At 38.6% G+C, this 18643-nt stretch overlaps 2 protein-coding genes across 2 annotated transcripts; both read right to left on the minus strand.

Annotated features, from left to right (window-relative positions):
• Positions 1-1772: 1772 nt before the first annotated feature.
• J4E92_008782 (uncharacterized protein) lies at positions 1773-3032 on the minus strand (the record flags this gene model as incomplete). Its single annotated transcript, XM_051500133.1, has 1 exon — positions 1773-3032. The coding sequence occupies one exon, from the start codon at positions 3030-3032 to the stop codon at positions 1773-1775; it is 1260 nt and encodes a 419-aa protein (XP_051349521.1).
• A 12308-nt stretch (positions 3033-15340) lies between these two features.
• J4E92_008783 (uncharacterized protein) lies at positions 15341-18480 on the minus strand (the record flags this gene model as incomplete). The annotated part of the gene is made up of 3 exons (XM_051500134.1): positions 15341-15348; positions 15395-15933; positions 15986-18480. The coding sequence occupies 3 exons, from the start codon at positions 18478-18480 to the stop codon at positions 15341-15343; spliced, it is 3042 nt and encodes a 1013-aa protein (XP_051349522.1).
• Between the last annotated feature and the right edge of the window lie 163 nt (positions 18481-18643).

Genomic DNA, 18643 nt, shown 5'->3' on the forward strand with positions numbered 1-18643 from the left:
CGTCGATGTCCATGTCCAACTGCCAACAGGGCGCCTCTGCATCCTTTGCAATGCACGGCATCTTCAAAGGGAATTCAATATCACAAAACCTCCTTCCCGGCAGGTACAGCGTGCCTGCCGCTTCCGCGTCTTTAGCACATCCTCATTAAGGCAAGTCAGGCACGTGGTTACTCCCTCACTCCCTTTTCCAAGCCAAGCTCTGCCCACCGACATTTGCTGCCTCCTGGCCGTGTTGCGGTGAAGGGGTCCCGCATATCTTCAACTCTTTGCAGCCTGGTCGTCGGTATGCTTCCGCCAGATCCGTCTGTGCTGCGCGTCCCACCTAAAGCCAATGCCCATATTTGCCGGACCCACTCCCAGCCTCGTCGCGTTTCTGTGCCTGACACGAGCGCATCTCCAAAACAGTTGTGCACGGGGCCAGCACATCACAAAAGCATAATTTCTCTACACCGCACTCCCCAGACTCGTTCATAGACGATCGACACCGACAAGCTAAATCTTATTTCTTATTGAGTCATCATCACGCGCACACAACGCGTACTGTGCCATCTACGGCAGCGCTGCCCACAGCTGTTTCACATCCTCACCCGACATGGATTCCTGGGAGCTATTCTTGTCTCCGAATGCACGGGCGCCTCACAATTCCTTGCGCTTTGTGTCATCGCCGCAGAATATGCCACTGGCCCAGCCGGCGGTTGCGGCCCCAGCTCCTTTGACCAACGTTCCGGCGTGCCAGGATGACTTGTCGCAACCCTGCGCGTAAGGCTCACACATTGCCCGAGCGCCCTTCTGCGCAATTTCTAGAAGACGCTCGCATTGGTCAGGCTCACGGTGCGCTTCACTCGCCCACACCCTGTCTTTTCCAGAAGATTACCCCTTTCGCCGGTTGTGACTCCGAACACGAGCCCGAGAGATGACTCTGCTCAGAACCTGCATGCCGTCATCTCAGTTGGCGCCTGCTTTCTACCCGCCAGGCTACCAGCCACCCAGATTTTGCCCTCACAACGCCTTGTTTAGCCCCTATGGGCGAATTAGACGTCGGCGGCAGCGCGTACAACTCCGACCTGCATGAAGGTGATAACGGACAACGTTCGAAATTCGGCCCTACCTTGTCGTATGATCCTACCGGCCCTGCTGTACTGGCAGTTGTGAACTATATGCGCCCCTTATGATCACGATCAACATTCAGTTCAATTGGCAAATTACGAAGACAGTTGTTTCTGCTGAGTTGTTCTGCATTCAGATATGGGATCCTGGTAGTATCCGATATTACACGTTCTATTGAAGTAAACAAAGAGATTGCCGCGTGCCTTTCGGGTGGCGTCAGTATCTGGGGTACAATATATCCAAAACGAGCTTCCTCAAAGACCGTTCTTACATGGTCCCAGGCATGGGAACATTGCCCTGCATCTGGCGCAAGTGTGCGACCTCTGGCCTGACCTGGTGAACGACCAGGACGTCGGAATTGGTCAATGTCCTAGTACCTTACCCTTCCCGCTGCCATCTAAGAAGATCTACCATCAAAGCTCCTCGTTCCGCTGCACGTGTCCGTAGGAGCGTTGCAAATGGCATCCTACGGCATGCGCGTTGTGGTACGCATCCCACATGCCGAATTAGTGGCTTGTACGCCGCTGCACTGACGAAATCCGCTGCGCGACTGGCGCGCGGATGAGCAGAACGGTGTTGGATCTACTAATACGAAATCTGGTATACTAAACAACTAGAAATACGATGAACGCATCACTGAGTCGATCCCTATTCCACCAACAGCCCTAGACCCTCGGTACTCCGCCGGTACCGAATAACTCCATCTTCACCCGTTCGCTAGGCACGCCATAGCTCTTCAGCTTTGCCTCAACGTCGAGCATGAATTGTGTGGGTCCACAACAGTAGTACTGTGTCTTGCCGTTGTCGGTATGCAGGTACTTCCTGTCAATCTTGTCCAGATCTACGCGACCTTTGATAGTGTAGTCACGGCCCTGGACTTCCCCTTCGCCCGGAGTCGACGAGTAATACACTGCATGCACGTTCTCGTTTGCTGCAGCGCATTGGTCAAAGTGCGTCTTGAAGGCTCGTGTCTTTGAGTTGCGTGCGCCTTGGATCCAGGTTATCGGTCGATCCGATTTCTCCGCTGTCAGGGAGTTGAAGATGGAGGTCAAAGCGGTGAGTCCGACGCCTGCTGAGATTAGAACAACGGGTGCGTCTGCATCGACCTCTTTCGTGTCGAAGAAGAATTCTCCGAATGGATGCGACACCTTCACTACGTCTCCCTCGTTCTTCGTGTCGTGTAGCAGGTTGGAGATGTAGCCCGCATGTGTCATGTGCTTTGGTTCCCCAATCTCAATCCCAGGTTCTTTCTTCACACTGATCCTCAGATACTTCTTTCCCGGCGCATCGCTCAAACTGTACTGTCTCGCCTGCCACACGCCACCTTCCAGCTCGTCCACAAAGACATTGACCGAGATATACTGTCCAGGTTTGAAGATCGGTAATTTCAGAGCTGCATCCACTGGCTCGAGGTAGAACGACGTAATCTCCTCACTCTCCTTCTCTTTCTTCGTGATGGTAAAGTCCTTCCAATCAGGCCAATACCACGTCTCTTGATACAGCTGATCTTCCTTGCCAATCATGATGTTCGCCAGCTGCCAGTACGCCGCACCCCACGCCTCCAGAATCTCGGGCGTCGCAGCATCACCCAGCACCGTCTGCATCGTCTCGAGCAGATGCTTACCGACGACATCGTACTGGTCTGCTCGAACGAACAAGCTCGCGTGCTTGTGACATATGAGCTCTACCGCTGGACTCAGCTTCCCCAGGTCATCGATGTTGGCGGCGTATGCGTATAGGGCTCCTGCGAGGGCTTGTGCTTGGTGGCCGGTCGCTTGGTGTGTGTTGTTAAAGACGTTCTTCAGTTCGGGGTGTGCGGAGAGTAGGTCATGGTAAAACTTTGCTGTTATGGTGTTGCCATGTTCCGCAAGGACGGGGACTGTCGATTTGATGGTCTGCACTTGTGATGGGGTTAATGCGCCCATTTTTGTGTGTGTTCGATGGAGACTATCTGGGAGGTATGGAATATCGGGTGTAAACTTGAGTATTGGTTGTTGATGTGGTGTTGCGAATTTTCCTATGAGTACAGGAGATGGAATACCCAACGAAGATTATTGCAACAAAGCAGTATAAGATCGACAAATACTTTTCAAAACCCACGCGACTAAATATCCCTCCCATCCCCTCCCACATACGAACACGCCATTTCCCACTCCCTGCAACACCCGCTGAGTTGTGCATCTCCGCGGTGATGCATTTCCTTCCAGCAAAGCAACCAGGATATATCGAACGATGAGAATAGTCCGATGGGTCCACATCGCAAAAGCGTGACAGGATTTTCGCAGGCTCACAATAGCCTCGAAGCGTCCGTCTAGTAAGTGCGATCGGATATTACGTATAGCACACGTGTGAGTGATGGATCTTGTCGTATCCGGGCGCCCGCGGCTTTTCCGCTGCACGGCTACAGGGATGACGCGCGCGTGAGGATGTTCAGGTACGAAGTACCTTGACGCGCGAAGGCTACGATAGGACTAGACTCCGAAATGCGACAACGTTTTCAATCGCGTGTCTAGATTCGTGACGGGAATGTTGTAGTAGACGACTGGAGTAAACATTCCCGAGGTCGATTCGCCGCAACTTTCTATATCGGGCATTGATGTTTTGCAAGTACTCAGTCATGTCGACGTCCGCACCAAACTCTGTAACTCATTTCAAGCCCCGTAGTTACCAGAATCTCACAGTCTTCTGTAGCCGCAAGTCCGATGATGCAGTCGCAGTGTTCGGTGACTAAAAGTCACACCATCACCATCCGATGGTTCCTCGCAGCTTGCTTCCGAAATGCCGACTTCTTCCGATGGCAACGCCTCTGCACCTTGATGCAGGCACGCCCTGAGGTAATCAGCCATTTCTGAAAGTCTGCTGATGGGTTGGTAATATCCATGGATCCTATGGCGATGTCTGTATATTTGGCTCACGAATTGGGGTTTCTCCGCGGGAGAGCGCATGCAGATGCCGCGTCTTGGCAGGCTCAAGGGTCAAAAATCTGTGGTAACTCTGCAGACGCTGCAATCGACGGCTTTCGGGAACTTGCCTGATTCGGACTACGCTAACTAACAAACACCAGCATACAACTCCTCGAAAACCAGGTCCCGCACATGCTTGTTGCGCATTCATCAAGGAAATCATCGTTAGCATTCCTGCTCTTTTCGTCAGGATTGCTGAGCATCTAGTATGGGCTGTTGACTGAGGCTAGAGGGTGCACATGGCAGGCATTCTGTCGTGCGAACGCGACGCGTCACGGTCGCGCGACTGCACCAGCAGCTCCCCCGTGCACTCGTCGTCGCGACGTGTCATCTAACATCATATGCAGTTTACCGCAACATATATTCTCACTCATCGATTGAGAAATACTGCAATGCGTTGCGACAGTCGAACCCGCATCTGTGGGCACACATAACGAGTGGGCTCACGCTTTTTGTATCCGTCCAGATAATCTCAACGGTTCCCTGGGGATTCCAGACAGCTCAACCATGCGAATATTTGATGTGGGTTCCGAGACAGGAAAGTGCTCGGCGACATCGATGTCCGACCATACGGTTTTGGTGTTGCAAAGCTGGAGCAATAATTTCCCTACGGATGGAAGTACAGCAGCGACGTCATTTCATGGCACTTGTGTGAAAGCTTTTTGAGAAAGGAAAATCGCGAACACGAAGAACAGGGACCAGTCCTTTTGGAAGAGCAGACCGCGGAAGATCGAACAGGTCGCATCGCCATCCTCAGACCATAGCGGTTTGGGACTGACTTTTGAAGAGGAAGAACGCAAACACATGCCATTTCGCTTGTCTACATTTTGGAAAGGAAGACCGAGAGAGATATAATAATATGTCGTTGTTCCAGTGTTCATCCCGCATCTTGAACATGTTTTTGAAAAGGGAAACGCAAACACATGGCTTGCTGATGGTACGCTTTTTGGAAGAGAGGACAGCCATAGGGCCGTGTTCTCGAATTTTTGGAACTTAAATGTCAAGACATAGTGATTTGAAGAGAAGAAGAGACAGGCCGACAAGGGCTTTATACACACCTCCACCCACGCTAACACGTGATCTCACGCAGTCTCCCAGTCTCCCAGTTTCGCAGACACCACACTTCATCCTCTACCTTTTCCCTGCAGCTATAGCGTAAAACCAGACACTCTAGAGCTTACATTAACGTTAGGTTACCTACTGTGTATGTCTTTGTGTTGCTGTAGTGTTAAAGTTAGAGAGTAGTTTATAATTACTTAATTACAAATACGTAATTACTTAGCTCTTAGGTATATAGCTAAAGATTTTATTTTAACTTTCTTTTATAGTAAATTAATTATAATATACTTAATAATCTTTAATTATTAATTATCTCTAGCTCTAATAGTTATAAGTCTAGCTACTTAATTATAAAACTAATTTCTACTATATATTAAAGCTTACTAAAAAATAAGATTAGTTAATTTTATTTTTACTTTACTCTCTCTAAATATTCTATAATTAGAACTTCTTCTATATAATTACTTAATTACTACTTACCTCTTTATATTACTATATTAATTTTATACTTTAACTTTATAAATATAAGTAATTATAATATAGCTATTATAGCTATAGATATACTTCTTAAAAAGTAATCTAACTAAAATACCTAGTTTACGCTTTTTAAGTAGTAGTATAATAAAAAGAGTATCTAGAAAAAAATTAATTCTAATTTTCTAGATATTAAATATATAAATACTTAGAAGTCTAAGTTCTCTAACCTTTTAGTTCTAGAGCTTATAGCTTTAGCTTCTCTTTCTATAAAGCTAACTAAAAATTAAAAAAATAAGTATAATAAAGCTACTTATAAGTATAATACTCTTTTATAAAATTATAACTATAAAACTAAAAATAGTACTACGCTTATAGTCTACTAGAACTATAAGTCTAAGTAGTAGTTAAGAAAGAGTAAAAAGATTAATAATATTAAAAGCTAGATTATACGTACTATTACGCTAAATTACTTATTACTTATAACTATAAGTAATAATAAAAGAATAGTCTAGTCTTTTATAAAAACTTTTAAGACTATACTTACTTTTATAGATTAAACTACGTAATATATAGTTTATATAAAGTATTATACTTATTTTAAGAAGATTTAGAAAGAAACTACTAAAAAGTAGTTTAATAACTAGCTAATAATTTACTAAAAAGTAAAAATCTTTAAGCTTTTAGAAGTTAAAGAACTTTTTATAATTACTAACTTTCTTACTATAATTAAGAAGTTTAATTCTAAGTAGGTCTACTAGTAGTAATATAATTAATTATTTACTATAGCTTTTAAAAAGAATATATTAAGTTTTAGTAATTTTAGTAAGATATTTAGTATTATTCTTTAGAAGATATTAATTACTACTAAAAAAAGAAAAGCTAATATAATCTTTAACGCTATTATAGATTAACTCTCTACTTTTACTAAGTTAAGTAAGAAGTAGTTAAGCTTACTATCTAAGTCTTACCTCTATAAACCTAACGTAAAGTATAAGTAGAAGCTTATCTTATATTTCTAATTATAGACTATAATTACTAGATCTAGACTACTAGGCGTTCTACTAATAGAACTTTTAGCTTAAAATAAGTAAAAGATTTAGAAGCGCTATTATAAAGAGAAGTAAAGTAGCTTATATAAGAAGATTAAGTAATCTAGCTAGAAAATAAGTACTCTAGCTAGTAAGTATCTAAATAATATAGTTTTAATAATTATTTACTTAAAGAAGCTAATTACTAAGTTTAGATCTTCTATCTTTAGTATAGACTTTAAGCTATATACGCTTTTAGCTAGTATAATTCTTAATAGTAAAGCTATAGTCTACTTAGTTAATAATAAAGCCTTAATTAAGTTTAGTTTTTTTATTAAAACTAATAGAGAAATAGTTAAGATAGGTAGCTAGATTCTTCTAGTAATTAGTATTAGTAATTATATACTTTAGCTTATTTTTAGTACCTCTAAAAAATCTAGAAAAGCTAATCTTACGCTTACTAGCGTTAAGATTATCTCTAGTTTCTATACTAATATTATCTTAGAGAAGCTTCTTAGAAATAGTAGTATATAGTATATAGACTATAATTATATAATTAGAATAAACACGCTAGAAGTATTTATTATTCTTATAACTCTTAAGTATAGATTTAACCTCTTATTTATTAAATATAACTTTTCTATTTATTCTTTTAATTTTATTATTATAAATACTATTACTTACTTATAAGTTCTATAATTATATACTAGTAACACTAATCTTTAGTACTAAAGATCTAGCTATCTAGATAAGTAAGCTCTTAAGGCTCTTATAAAAGCTACCTAAAATATAAAGATTATAAGTATATAGCGTAGTAAGTATAATAATTATACTACTACTTATATATTTTAAAGAATCTCTTATAGACCTTATAAGCTATTACTATATCTCTTCTTTAGAGTATTATAAAACTTATTTAACTTCTTTATAAGCTATACGCTTAATAAATAGACTTTAATTATTAAGAAAAATTATTTAGGTAAGCTATATAATTATAATCTAAAGAATAAGACGCTAGACTCTATAATAGAAGTTATTATAAGCTTTATAGCTATAGTTAAGTACTACTATTAGTAGAAGATTATAGAAATCTATTAGAATAATAATACTATAATACTACTTTAGAGAAAGTACTTAAGATATAAGAAATAGACTAAAGAGAAGAGAATTATAATTATAATACCTCTACTATATACTTATAAGCCTAATAGCTTAGTAAAGAGAGCTAGCTAAGAGCTTATTACTAAGTTAATTAAAATATACATAAGCGCTAATCTTTTAACTAGACTCTAGCTAGTAATTATAAATATAGTAGCTTAACTTTATAAAATAAGTCTATTATAGCTTTATAGCTATTAATCTTTAGATTAGATATTATATAAATAGTTTAGAAAATACTTCTAATATTATTAGCTACCTAAGATTAGGCACTAGACTACTAATCTTTACCTAGATTAAAGTAGAATCTATACTTATAGCTATTAAGTATATCTACTTAATAGTAATTATATAGCTAGAAAGCACTATTAAGACTTTAAAGTTAAGTCTTATAGCTATATAAAATATCTTATTAGCTATTAAGCTTCTAATATATATTATATATAAGTACTAGTAATTAATTAAATAATTATAACTTATAATATTACCTTTAATAAGTAGAAGTTCTATTAAGGTAAGTATAAAAAGAAGCTAACTAGAGATTAAGTAATTAAGTAGATTAAAATACTTAATAATAGTAAGCTTAATAATTCTATAGAGAAGTTTAATATTCTTTCTATTAATTAAATAGTAAGTATAGTAGAGCTATTAACTACTAAGTAAGATCTTAAAAGTAATATAGGCTATAATTAAAGTAATAAGGTTAGTTTACCTATTAAATATAATTAAAGCTCTATTAATTTAATAGAGATAGAGTATAAGACTAGTATTTTATTAGAAATTTCTAATAATTAGTAGCTTTCTACTAGGCTTACTACTCTAGAACTTATACCTAAGTATAAGATTTTAGAGATAAATAATTAAAGTAATTATAAAGTTTCTAATAGTTAAAGAGTAGTATATACGCCTAAGAAAGCTAACTTATTAAAGTTTAGAGGTAGAGAGCCTTCTATATATAAATTAGAAGATCTAACTCTATTTATTAAGCTTATTATAATAGACTCTAGTTTTATAGAAATAGATAAGAAACTAGCTTAACTAGAGTAAGCGCTAAAAAGACTAAGAAGTAGACTATCTAAATTAGTAGTCTTCTCTTAATAATTAATATAGCTATAGAATTAGCTAATAGCTAAATTCTCTAGAACGTACTATAGTAGAAAAGTTATAGATAAAGAGCCTAAGCGCTTTCTTTTTATAAATATTTATTAACTATTAAGACGCCTAAAAGATAAGAGTAAATAATCTACTTAGTCTAGTAATTAACTAGAGAGTAATAGCGTAGGTAGCGTAAATATAGTAATTATAGGCTTAGTTAATAAGTAAGCCTAGATTAACTTTTATAAAATCTATCTCTTTAGTTTTTAAGAAGACTAGAATAATTAAGCTAGCTATAAGACTATAAACTCTATTATTATTACTACTACGCTTAGTAAGTATAAGCTAAAAGCTACTTACTAATACTATAATAATCTTTAAAAGCTACCTAAGTTATAGAAATAACTAATCTAGTATCTAATACGTACGCTCTTTAAAGATATCTCTAAGAGAGAGATTAATTAGCTAAGTAAAAAAAGAATCTAGATAGAAATTTATAGATTAAAAGCCTAAAATTAGCTACTTCTATTAAAATAAGTATAAACTTATAAGTATAATTAGAATAGCTATTTTCTTAAATATAAAGCTTAAATTATAGTTTATAGTAATTTCTAAAAGAAGAACTTAATTAACTCTACTTATATAGTAATACTTACTATAAAGTTCTTTTACGCTATAATAGTAATTACTATCTAAAGTAATCTAAAGATTAAATAGTTTAATATTATAAAAGCGTTTTTTAACGCAAAGATTATAGTAGAGAATCTAGTAATCTATAAAATACTAGATAGCTTTAGAAAGCTAGAATTATATATATAGCTTAACTACGCACTTTATAAATTATAAAACTCTTTACTATTATAGTATAAGAAGTTCTTAGAAATACTAAGAGCTATTAGTATAATAGCTTCTTAAGAAGAGCTCTATCTCTTCTTTAATTAAGAATATAAAATTCTTATTCTCTTCTATATTAATAATATTTTATTACTTTATTATAAAAATATAAAGTAATAAGTAATAGCTATATAGGCTTAGATCTCTAGTAAGTATAAGATCTAAGATTAGAGAGACGTAAAGTAGTTTCTTAGTATTTATATAATTAGAGACTAATATCTAAAGATAATTATACTTATTTATAATATATATATAGATAAGATACTTAAGAAGTTTAAGCTTAGAGATAGATTTTTTTTTTTAACACTTCTACTATTAGATAAGCTAATTAAGAATACTAGAAAAGTAACTAAGTCTAAGATTAAAAGATACTAGAAAATAGTTAGCTCTATACTTTATATAGTAATTATACTTTAACTAGATATAGTATATACTATCTTAAAGCTCTTATACTTTTTTATAAACTTAAGTAATAAGTATAAAAAAGCTATAAAGTAAGTAATTATATATCTTTATTATACTTACTATAATATAATTTAGTATAGTAACTATAATAGGTCTAATCTAATAATTACTAAAGACGTATTTTTTACTAATAATCTAGAGACTTACTAATTATCTTATAGCTATATTACTATATTATATAAAAGTGTAATCTTTTAGAAAGCTATAAAGTAAAGTATAGTTACTACCTCTACTATAGAAGTAGAGCTACTTACTCTTAAGTATACTACTAAAAAAGCTATAGCGCTTAGGCGCTTTCTTAAGAAGCTAGCGCTTAATCTTAAAAAACTCTAGACTATTTAGTATAATAATTAGTAGATAATTAGGCTAGTTATTAGAAAGAATAAGTATATTAACACTTAGCTTAGGTATATTAATATCTAGAATATATAGCTATAGTAGAAATATACTAAAGAATTATTTAAAGTTAAGTATTTAGAAACTATAATTATGCTTATAAATAAATTAATTAAATTACTTATCTAATAATAGTTTAAGAAGTTTAAATAGCTACTTAACTTATAAGATTTATAATATTTAATTCTTAAAAAGTAGATAGAGTAGAGAGATCTTTATTTAGACTACTACTATAAAAATTAATTATATCTAAGCTAGATCTTAGTTACTTTAACTAGCGCTTAGTTATAAAGAAGTAATTACTAATAATTAACGTAAGTATAAAGTAGATAAATTACTAAACTTTTCTACTAGACTAACCTATATAGCTACTAACTTACTAACTACTATAGCGCTAATCTCTCTAATTATAACTTTTATAGTTATTCTTATTAAAGGCTAGCTTACTATTCTAGCTATTCTTAAAGTTCTTAACCTAAGCTTATAGATAAGTAGTTTTAGTAGCTTAAGTTTATATATAAATCTTAAGCTATATCTAATTATACTTAGTACGTAGTAGCGCCTCTACGTACTTAGCCTTAGCTAGCTAATACTAAGCCTAGTAATAAAATCTATTACTTATAATACTAGATATAAAGCTATTAAACTAGTAACTATATAGCTAAGAATTATAATACTAAGAATAATTATTATATAGCTAAGACTAATAATTACGCTATTAAGACTAGTAGTTACGCTACTAAGACTAATAATAACTATACTAATTTTACTACTAATTTTATAGTAGCTAATTTCTAAATTAAGAAGCCTATAGCTAGAAAGTTAGTAGTAGTAGCTACTAGAATAAGCTCTAATAATAGTATTCTAAGTATTATAGTATTAGATTAAAGGCTATAGGTAGATAACTCTAAGTAGAAATTATAAGTAAAGCTATCTAGCTACTACCTATATTAATCTCTTTTATTCTCTTACTTAGTATTATAGACTTACTATAAGTACTATATTAATTAAATTCTTAAAGAGTTATAAGCGTAGTACTTTTTAAGCTCTTCTTACTTAAGAACTTAGAAGTTCTATCTAATAATTTAGCTAGAGTTTTAGAACTACTCTTAGCTTCTTTCTTCTACTTCTTATAAGTATAAAGATCTTAGTAGAGCTACTTATAATACTTAATAGTGTTTTTAGTACTTTAGCGCTATTATTAAGTTAGTAAAAGATTAAAAAAACTAAAAAGAAAAAGATTATAAACTTACTTTAGAACTATAGTAATCTACTAGACTTATAAAGTAATTATATAGATCTTAATTAGTAGTATAGTAGTTATAAAAGTTATAAAATAAATAATATATAACTTAATAAAGTTACTTAAAATAATTAGCCTTCTAAATATTATTAAGAAGCTACTAATAAATATAATACTTATACTTAGAAAGTTAAGAAGCGTTATAGTTAGGTAATACTTTAACTTACTTATACTAATAACTAGTATATATTAAGTATAAATAATTTAGAAAAGTTTTAAATATAGAAGTCTTACTCTTAGACTTTTTATAAGAGTAACTATAACTATAACTATTACTTAGAGATACTTACTTCTTTTAATCTTAAGCGCTTTAGTTTTTAATATAGTTAGATTACTAAAGACCTAAATTCTAAGTCTAGAAAGTATTATTAGTAATAAAAATACTACTTTTAGAAATAGGCTTAATAGTCTCTTAGATATTCTAGTTATTAAAGTTATTAAACTAAGAGACTTTATAATCTAAGTAGATACGCTTAGTATATAACTCTAATTACTTATAATTTTTATAAAAGTTATTATTACTAAAGCTACTAGTTATTTTAAAGCTCTAACTTAGTTAATTATTAGAATTTATAAAGCTCTAAGATAGTTAAGTATTAGAAGCTTAATTACTTTATATAAAGCTACTAAAAAATAGACTATTAGCTACTATTATTTTAAAAGAGAAAAATAGAATTTAAGTAGTAGTATTTTTAAGTTAAGTATAGTAGAGAAGTTAAGCGCTTAACTATAGAGCGCTATTAAAAAAAGTACTATTACGCTAAGTACTATTATACTAAGTGCTAGCTTATATATTATAATTACTACTACTAGAAGTATTATAATTAAAGCGTAAGACGCTATTATAGTAAAAGCTAAAGCGCTAGCGCTTATAGCTAGAGTTAGAGTTAAAAGTTAAGTTATTAGACTAAATTATAATAGTTAGCTATTAATTTAAGTATAAGAGTAAAAACTTACTATAGTAATAAAAAAGATAAAAAAGTAAGTAGAGTAGAAGAGTAAGTAAAATAGTATATTAAGTAGAGTAGAAAATTAAGCGTAGAACTTAAGAGCACTAAAGCTTAAGAGCTAAGAATCTTAAGTAAATAAGTTAATTAAATAAGTAGCTTATTATCTTAAGCGTCTTAATAATATAAAAGTAGATAATTATAGTAAAGAAGAGAAGAATTAGAGAACTTATTATTATAAAGTTTCTAATTCTAGCCTAAGCGCGTACTTATATAGAAAGCTAGCGTAGCTTATTAAGCTATTAATTACGCTATAAACTTTACTTAGAAAAGATTAAAAGTTTAAATCTTACTATTAGAATTATCTTTTACTAGTTAAATACCTAAATTTCTATAGCTATTAGCTATATTCTAAACTATTATAAAGTAATTTTTAAACTAATAAAGTTAATTTTTAAGCTATTAGGCTTTATTTAAATAAGTAAGAGCTTACTACTATTAGTATTAAGTATAATTAAACGCTTAGTTAGGCTACAACCTACTACTATGCTCTAGATTCTTAAGCCTAAACTTTACTAAAGTATACTAATTATAGTAGATTTAATAGAATTAGTTTTAGTAAAGTAAATTAATACTTTTACTACTTTAGAGAGTATATTAAAGTTAGAAAGTAGTTTATAATTACTTAATTATAAATATATAATTACTTAGCTCTTAAGTATATAGCTAGAAATTTTATTTTAACTTTCTTTTATAGTAAATTAATTATAATATACTTAATAATCTCTAATTGTTAATTATCTCTAGCTCTAACATGTAGTCTATAGACCTGTTTAGAGTTTTTCCTTGTAGAAGGTAATTGTAAGAATTAGTGCGTCGGGAAGTGCACATTACATAAAGTAGTAGTACCGACCCGGATGTCTATATAAACTTCGTCCTCTCTCTTTTCCCTCTTCTTCCTTGAACGCACTATCACTTCTGTTTCTCCAAAATGAAGAGTATCTCGCGTCATGGCAGATGACCAAAAAATTCCAACGTTATCACCATATGCGAAAGATCAAAAAAAGCATTACGGAGTATTTGATGTGTGCGAGTCTTCCGCGCCTTCTCCTTCCACTTCAATCACCAAAAACACGCATTTGAGCTGGCTATGATCAACTCCACCGTCTTTTCCAAAACCTGATCGAAGACTACGACATGTCTGCAAACCAAAAGAACCACCACCAGCATTCTCATGTGTGCAGGAGACCAAAACTGCTCTTTCCTTCAACCTATGTGTGTGAGACTTCCAGTTCTCCTCCCTGGATTCATTACCAAAACAAGATGGACTTATCTTAAATGATTGAGACCACCGCCTTCCCTAAAAGATGGCATGGTAGAATCCCATGTCTGAGAAGCAGAAACAAAAACTCATCAACATCATTACATGTGCGGAGCACCAAAGTCACCGAAAAAAACTCGGTAGATGTCGTGTACATGTGCGGGTAGTCTTCCTGCACTTCACCTACCAAAACAAATGCGATAAGTCTCCATGTTTCTGTCCTCTTCCGGGATCCGATGTATCCATCAAAACGTAGATACAGGCAACGTATGTTTCCGAAACCACAACAATGGCTACGCATGTGCGGTTCAAAAATGCCAGCGATCCCCCCCATGAGACGAAACCTGAGAAAGCACGACGACATGGTGCAAAACACGAAATCATAATCACCAAATGATGTGACTAAACACGAGAGGTACATGTATGATGACAGCAACGTCGCAAGATCGGAGATCATCAGGTCTTCGGGTGTACTTTTTGAGACACCGAGAGCAGAGAACGCACCATAAAACGTTTGGTCAGTCTTTTAGGTAAAAAGAAAGAAGAAAGGTGATATGAGTGAGAAAGAGAGAAGATACGAGGGGTATTTATACTCCCCAGGCACAAGTCACGTGCTGAGCCTTAAGAATATCAAATCGATACTCCGTGTATCGAGGGAGTACCAACGAAAGAAAATCCCACGTGCGACATGTGAATTCTGAACAGCGCAAGAAGATCACACGAAGACATACACATGACCACCACTCACAGTTCTCCGTTCCCCAATTCAGCAAAATCATAAAACGAATTTTCATAGGCATCAATCAAAACCCATATACTATTGTACAAAGCTCATATCCTAATCATCCCATCCCATCCTTTGCATACCCTCTCCATACCACACCCCTCACAAGCCATCCTCTAACGATAATCATTAGAGTTATAGCTCTGCCTATTCCCCTGATATCCGCCACCTCCACCACCGCGATGTCCACCGCGTCCACCTCTTCCTCCACGGCCACCCCTATCATCCCTCGGCGGGCGGTCGTTGTACGGGTTGTTACCTTGGTATCCACCACCGCTGCCTCCACCTCCACCTCCACTGCGACCCAGAATCTCGTCTGCAGGGCGATAGAACCGCTCGTCTCTCAATGAGCTGTTGTTGGGTGCGTGGTGTGGCGGCGGGGCACCATGTTGCTGACCTCCACCGTTCATCCAAGCTGGACGTTGCGTAACTGGTGGTGGGATGGGAGGTGCGCCGTACGGGGGAGCACCGCCTTGCCAGCCACCTACACCGGGGGGAGGTACCCATCCGGGTGGTGGGGGAGGGAAGTTGCCTGGGAAAGGAGGCGCGAAGTTGCCGCCGGGGAAGGGAGGAGCAAAGTTCTGCGGGGGTGGAGGACCGCCGTAGCCACCTTGGTTGCCTCCGTATCCGCCGCGGTTGTTGTCCCAGTTGCCACCTCCACGACCGTTTTGGTAGCCGCCTCGTCCACCGCCGTTGTTGTAGTTGTCGTTGCCGCGACGGTCGTTGTTGTAGCCGCCGCCTCGGTCGTTGTTGTAGTTTCCACGGTATCCTCCACCTCCTCGGCCACGGCCGCCGCGGAAGCCACCGCGTTCGTTGGAGCGACGGACTGATTCGGCTTCACCGGGGCTGAGAGCTGGCTTGGGCATGATGACGCCTTCGAGGAGGGCGGATTTGTGAGCGCGGGTGTTGCTCACGCTGGGCATTTCGTAGTATACTCTGTATGACTGTTAGTACTGTGGATGTAAAGTTGATAGAATTTCGAACATACCTCATTGACCGATCTTGAGTAATCTCAAACTCTGTGATCCCATCTGCATCGAAAGGCGGCACGAGCTGACTGTCCATAACGAAAAGGTCGTGCGGCTCAATTTCTCCATGGAGCGCACGACTCTTGGCGGGATCTATCTTATACTTCTGCTCTCCCTTGCGGTACAGAGCCTTCTCAACATCGTCAAAAAGACCGCTCTCTTGGGAGAACATGAGTGTCTCTTTGCCGAACTCGTTGCGCTTTCTCTCGTCGTCAGAGAGTTCAGGGTACTTGGTTGCCATGGCATCTAGTAGTCGCTTCGAGTCGATGAAGGGCAAGATGGCGACACCTTGCCAGGCGAACTTCTTTCCGTTCAGATCGATAGGGAAGTCTGGAGGGTAGAAGTCGACGATAGAACTTTGCGGATCTTCCATGAGTACACGGAAGGGTTCGGGGATGGCGTGGTTCGATGCGGCGGGCAAGACACCCATGAGTTGCTCGTATGGGTGGAAGGGTGTGCCCTTCTCGAAGAGCTTGCGGGGATCCATGTCTTCGAGACCGACAAAGTCTGCGGCAAAGGGAGCGTAGTGGTGAGGGAAATACCATGTCCACGATGGGCAACCTTGCATATAGTAGGCCAACACCCAGCAGAGACCCTCCGCATACTGACGTGCGACCTTGTTACGGAAGGCGATGTCGTTGGGGTCAACGCCAAACTTCTGCTCATAGTAACGCTCCTCGTAGCCTTCCTCCCAAAGCATGATGGTGTCTTCTACAGTGCCGTCGTCATTCTTCTTCGGTTCGGCAGCCTGCGCAGGTGGGTCGGGGATTACGGGCGTGTTGCGACCGGGTGTGCCGTTGTCGGCGTCCTCAACCTCATCTGCCTTGCGCTTTCCAAGGTGGACGGTTTCGGTTTCAGCAGCGGTTTCCGACGCAGGCTCAGAAGCTGGGGCAGGTTCAGGCTCAGGCGCAGCAGTGCCATCGGCCTTGGCCTTCATGAGCTCCTTGAGTCGAGCAGCAGCGCTCTTGTTGGATTGGGCGTCACGGGTGTGCATGATGTCCTTGTGCACATCGCGCACTTCCTTGGACTGTGCATCCTTGGGATCGAAGAATACAATACCTGCGCTGGTATACGTATCGGTACTCTCCTTCGCGCGCTTGAAGCCAGGTGGGCCACTTGCTTCAGTTCGTTGGCGCTTGTTGCCGTTCTGCTGTGCTTCGCGCCTAGCCCTGTTTGCTGCCTGGCGATCAGAGACTTCCTTTCGCTTCTTGAAGATGCCAGCCTCTCGAGTCGCTAGGGCGGAGAGAATCTGCTGCACACGACGCATGTCTGGGAAACCATCTTTGGTCACGTAGTCATCCATTTCAGCAGCGAGATCTCGCCAAATGCTGATGAGCAAGTCGATACCCTGATCTCGGATCTCAAGACTAGGCAAATGCGGCAAGAAATCGTTACCGACAAAGAAACACATAAAGACCCAGTCATCGAGGGAGCGTTCTAGATCGTATTTGAACTTGCGCTTTGGCGTCTCCATCTCGACTGCCAGGTATTCGCGCAGAATGTTGGTATGCAGCCAGATGAAGGGCTTGAGTTGGTGCTCTGAAGTGGCCCACTCCTCGGCAGCTTCCTCTTCGGTGAGCTTCTTGCCGTCGTCGGGGAATTCACAGTTGTTGCGGATATGTCCTTTGCGGCCACAGCGCGTGCAGACCTTGTCCTTACCCGAGTCGTAGAAGACATCTTCTCTGAGAACACGGAAATAAGGCTCATGGGTAGCAAGACTCAACATGATCAAATCGGCGTCCAAGCCGTAGATAACGTGCGAGGTGTTGGGGTCATGAGTAGGCATGGAACGCTGCGAGCGGATAAAGTTCATGATCTTGTGTTCACCCTCACCAGGCACAGACGCATCGGAAATGATGACTTTCATGTCCTTCCACGAGGGGTCGGTTGTGAACTTGTAGGCACACCAGTATTGAAGACTCTCGGCAAGGAGATGCATGAAGGGTGTACCGGGGGTGATTGCATTGGAGTCCCAGGTCTTTTCGATGACCTCTTCGAGACTGGAGATGTCCTCGCCACGACTAGCTTTTTGCGAGTTGAGCATTTTCTGAAACTCAGCGCGCTCGTCGTCCTTTTCCTTTGCCTCTTTGGCGGCGCGGAAACGACGCGAACGCTGCTGGTTCATCTTGGCACGAGGCGCAACACCATCGACTGCCATGTAGAGAAGCTTACGAGGACGGACCATGCCGACGCAGCGATCAGTGTATTCAAAGATGGCCATCATCATGTCGGCCTCGGTCTTGGGCGCGGGCTTATCTTCGGGATGCGAGCAAGGATGCACAATGCCGTTCATGTCGAGGTAGAGGTTGTCGAACTCTTCGCCGTTGGGGTTGGGGCCTGTGCGGTCTACGGGAATGACATTGTCGCCGACCTTCTTGGGCAACTCTTCCTGCACAGTTGAGACGATCTTGGGGTATTTCTGGCTGAGCCAGCGGAACATGGCTGGGACACCCATGATGGCGGTAGGCGCTCGGTGGCACGCGGTGTGAGGGTGAAGGGTGGTGGAGGGCGCCTATAGTGAGACTGTAGCTGGAGGGTAGTAGTGCGAGTGCGAGAGCGCGTGTACTAGTAGTCTGGGGAGTGTGGTAGTGCTGCGACGATGCGCGGTGGAAAGAAAA

The sequence above is a fragment of the Alternaria infectoria genome, assembly GCF_024043175.1.
Source record: "Alternaria infectoria strain BMP 0036 chromosome Unknown scaffold_19, whole genome shotgun sequence".
NCBI classification, from domain to species: Eukaryota; Fungi; Ascomycota; class Dothideomycetes; order Pleosporales; family Pleosporaceae; genus Alternaria; species Alternaria infectoria.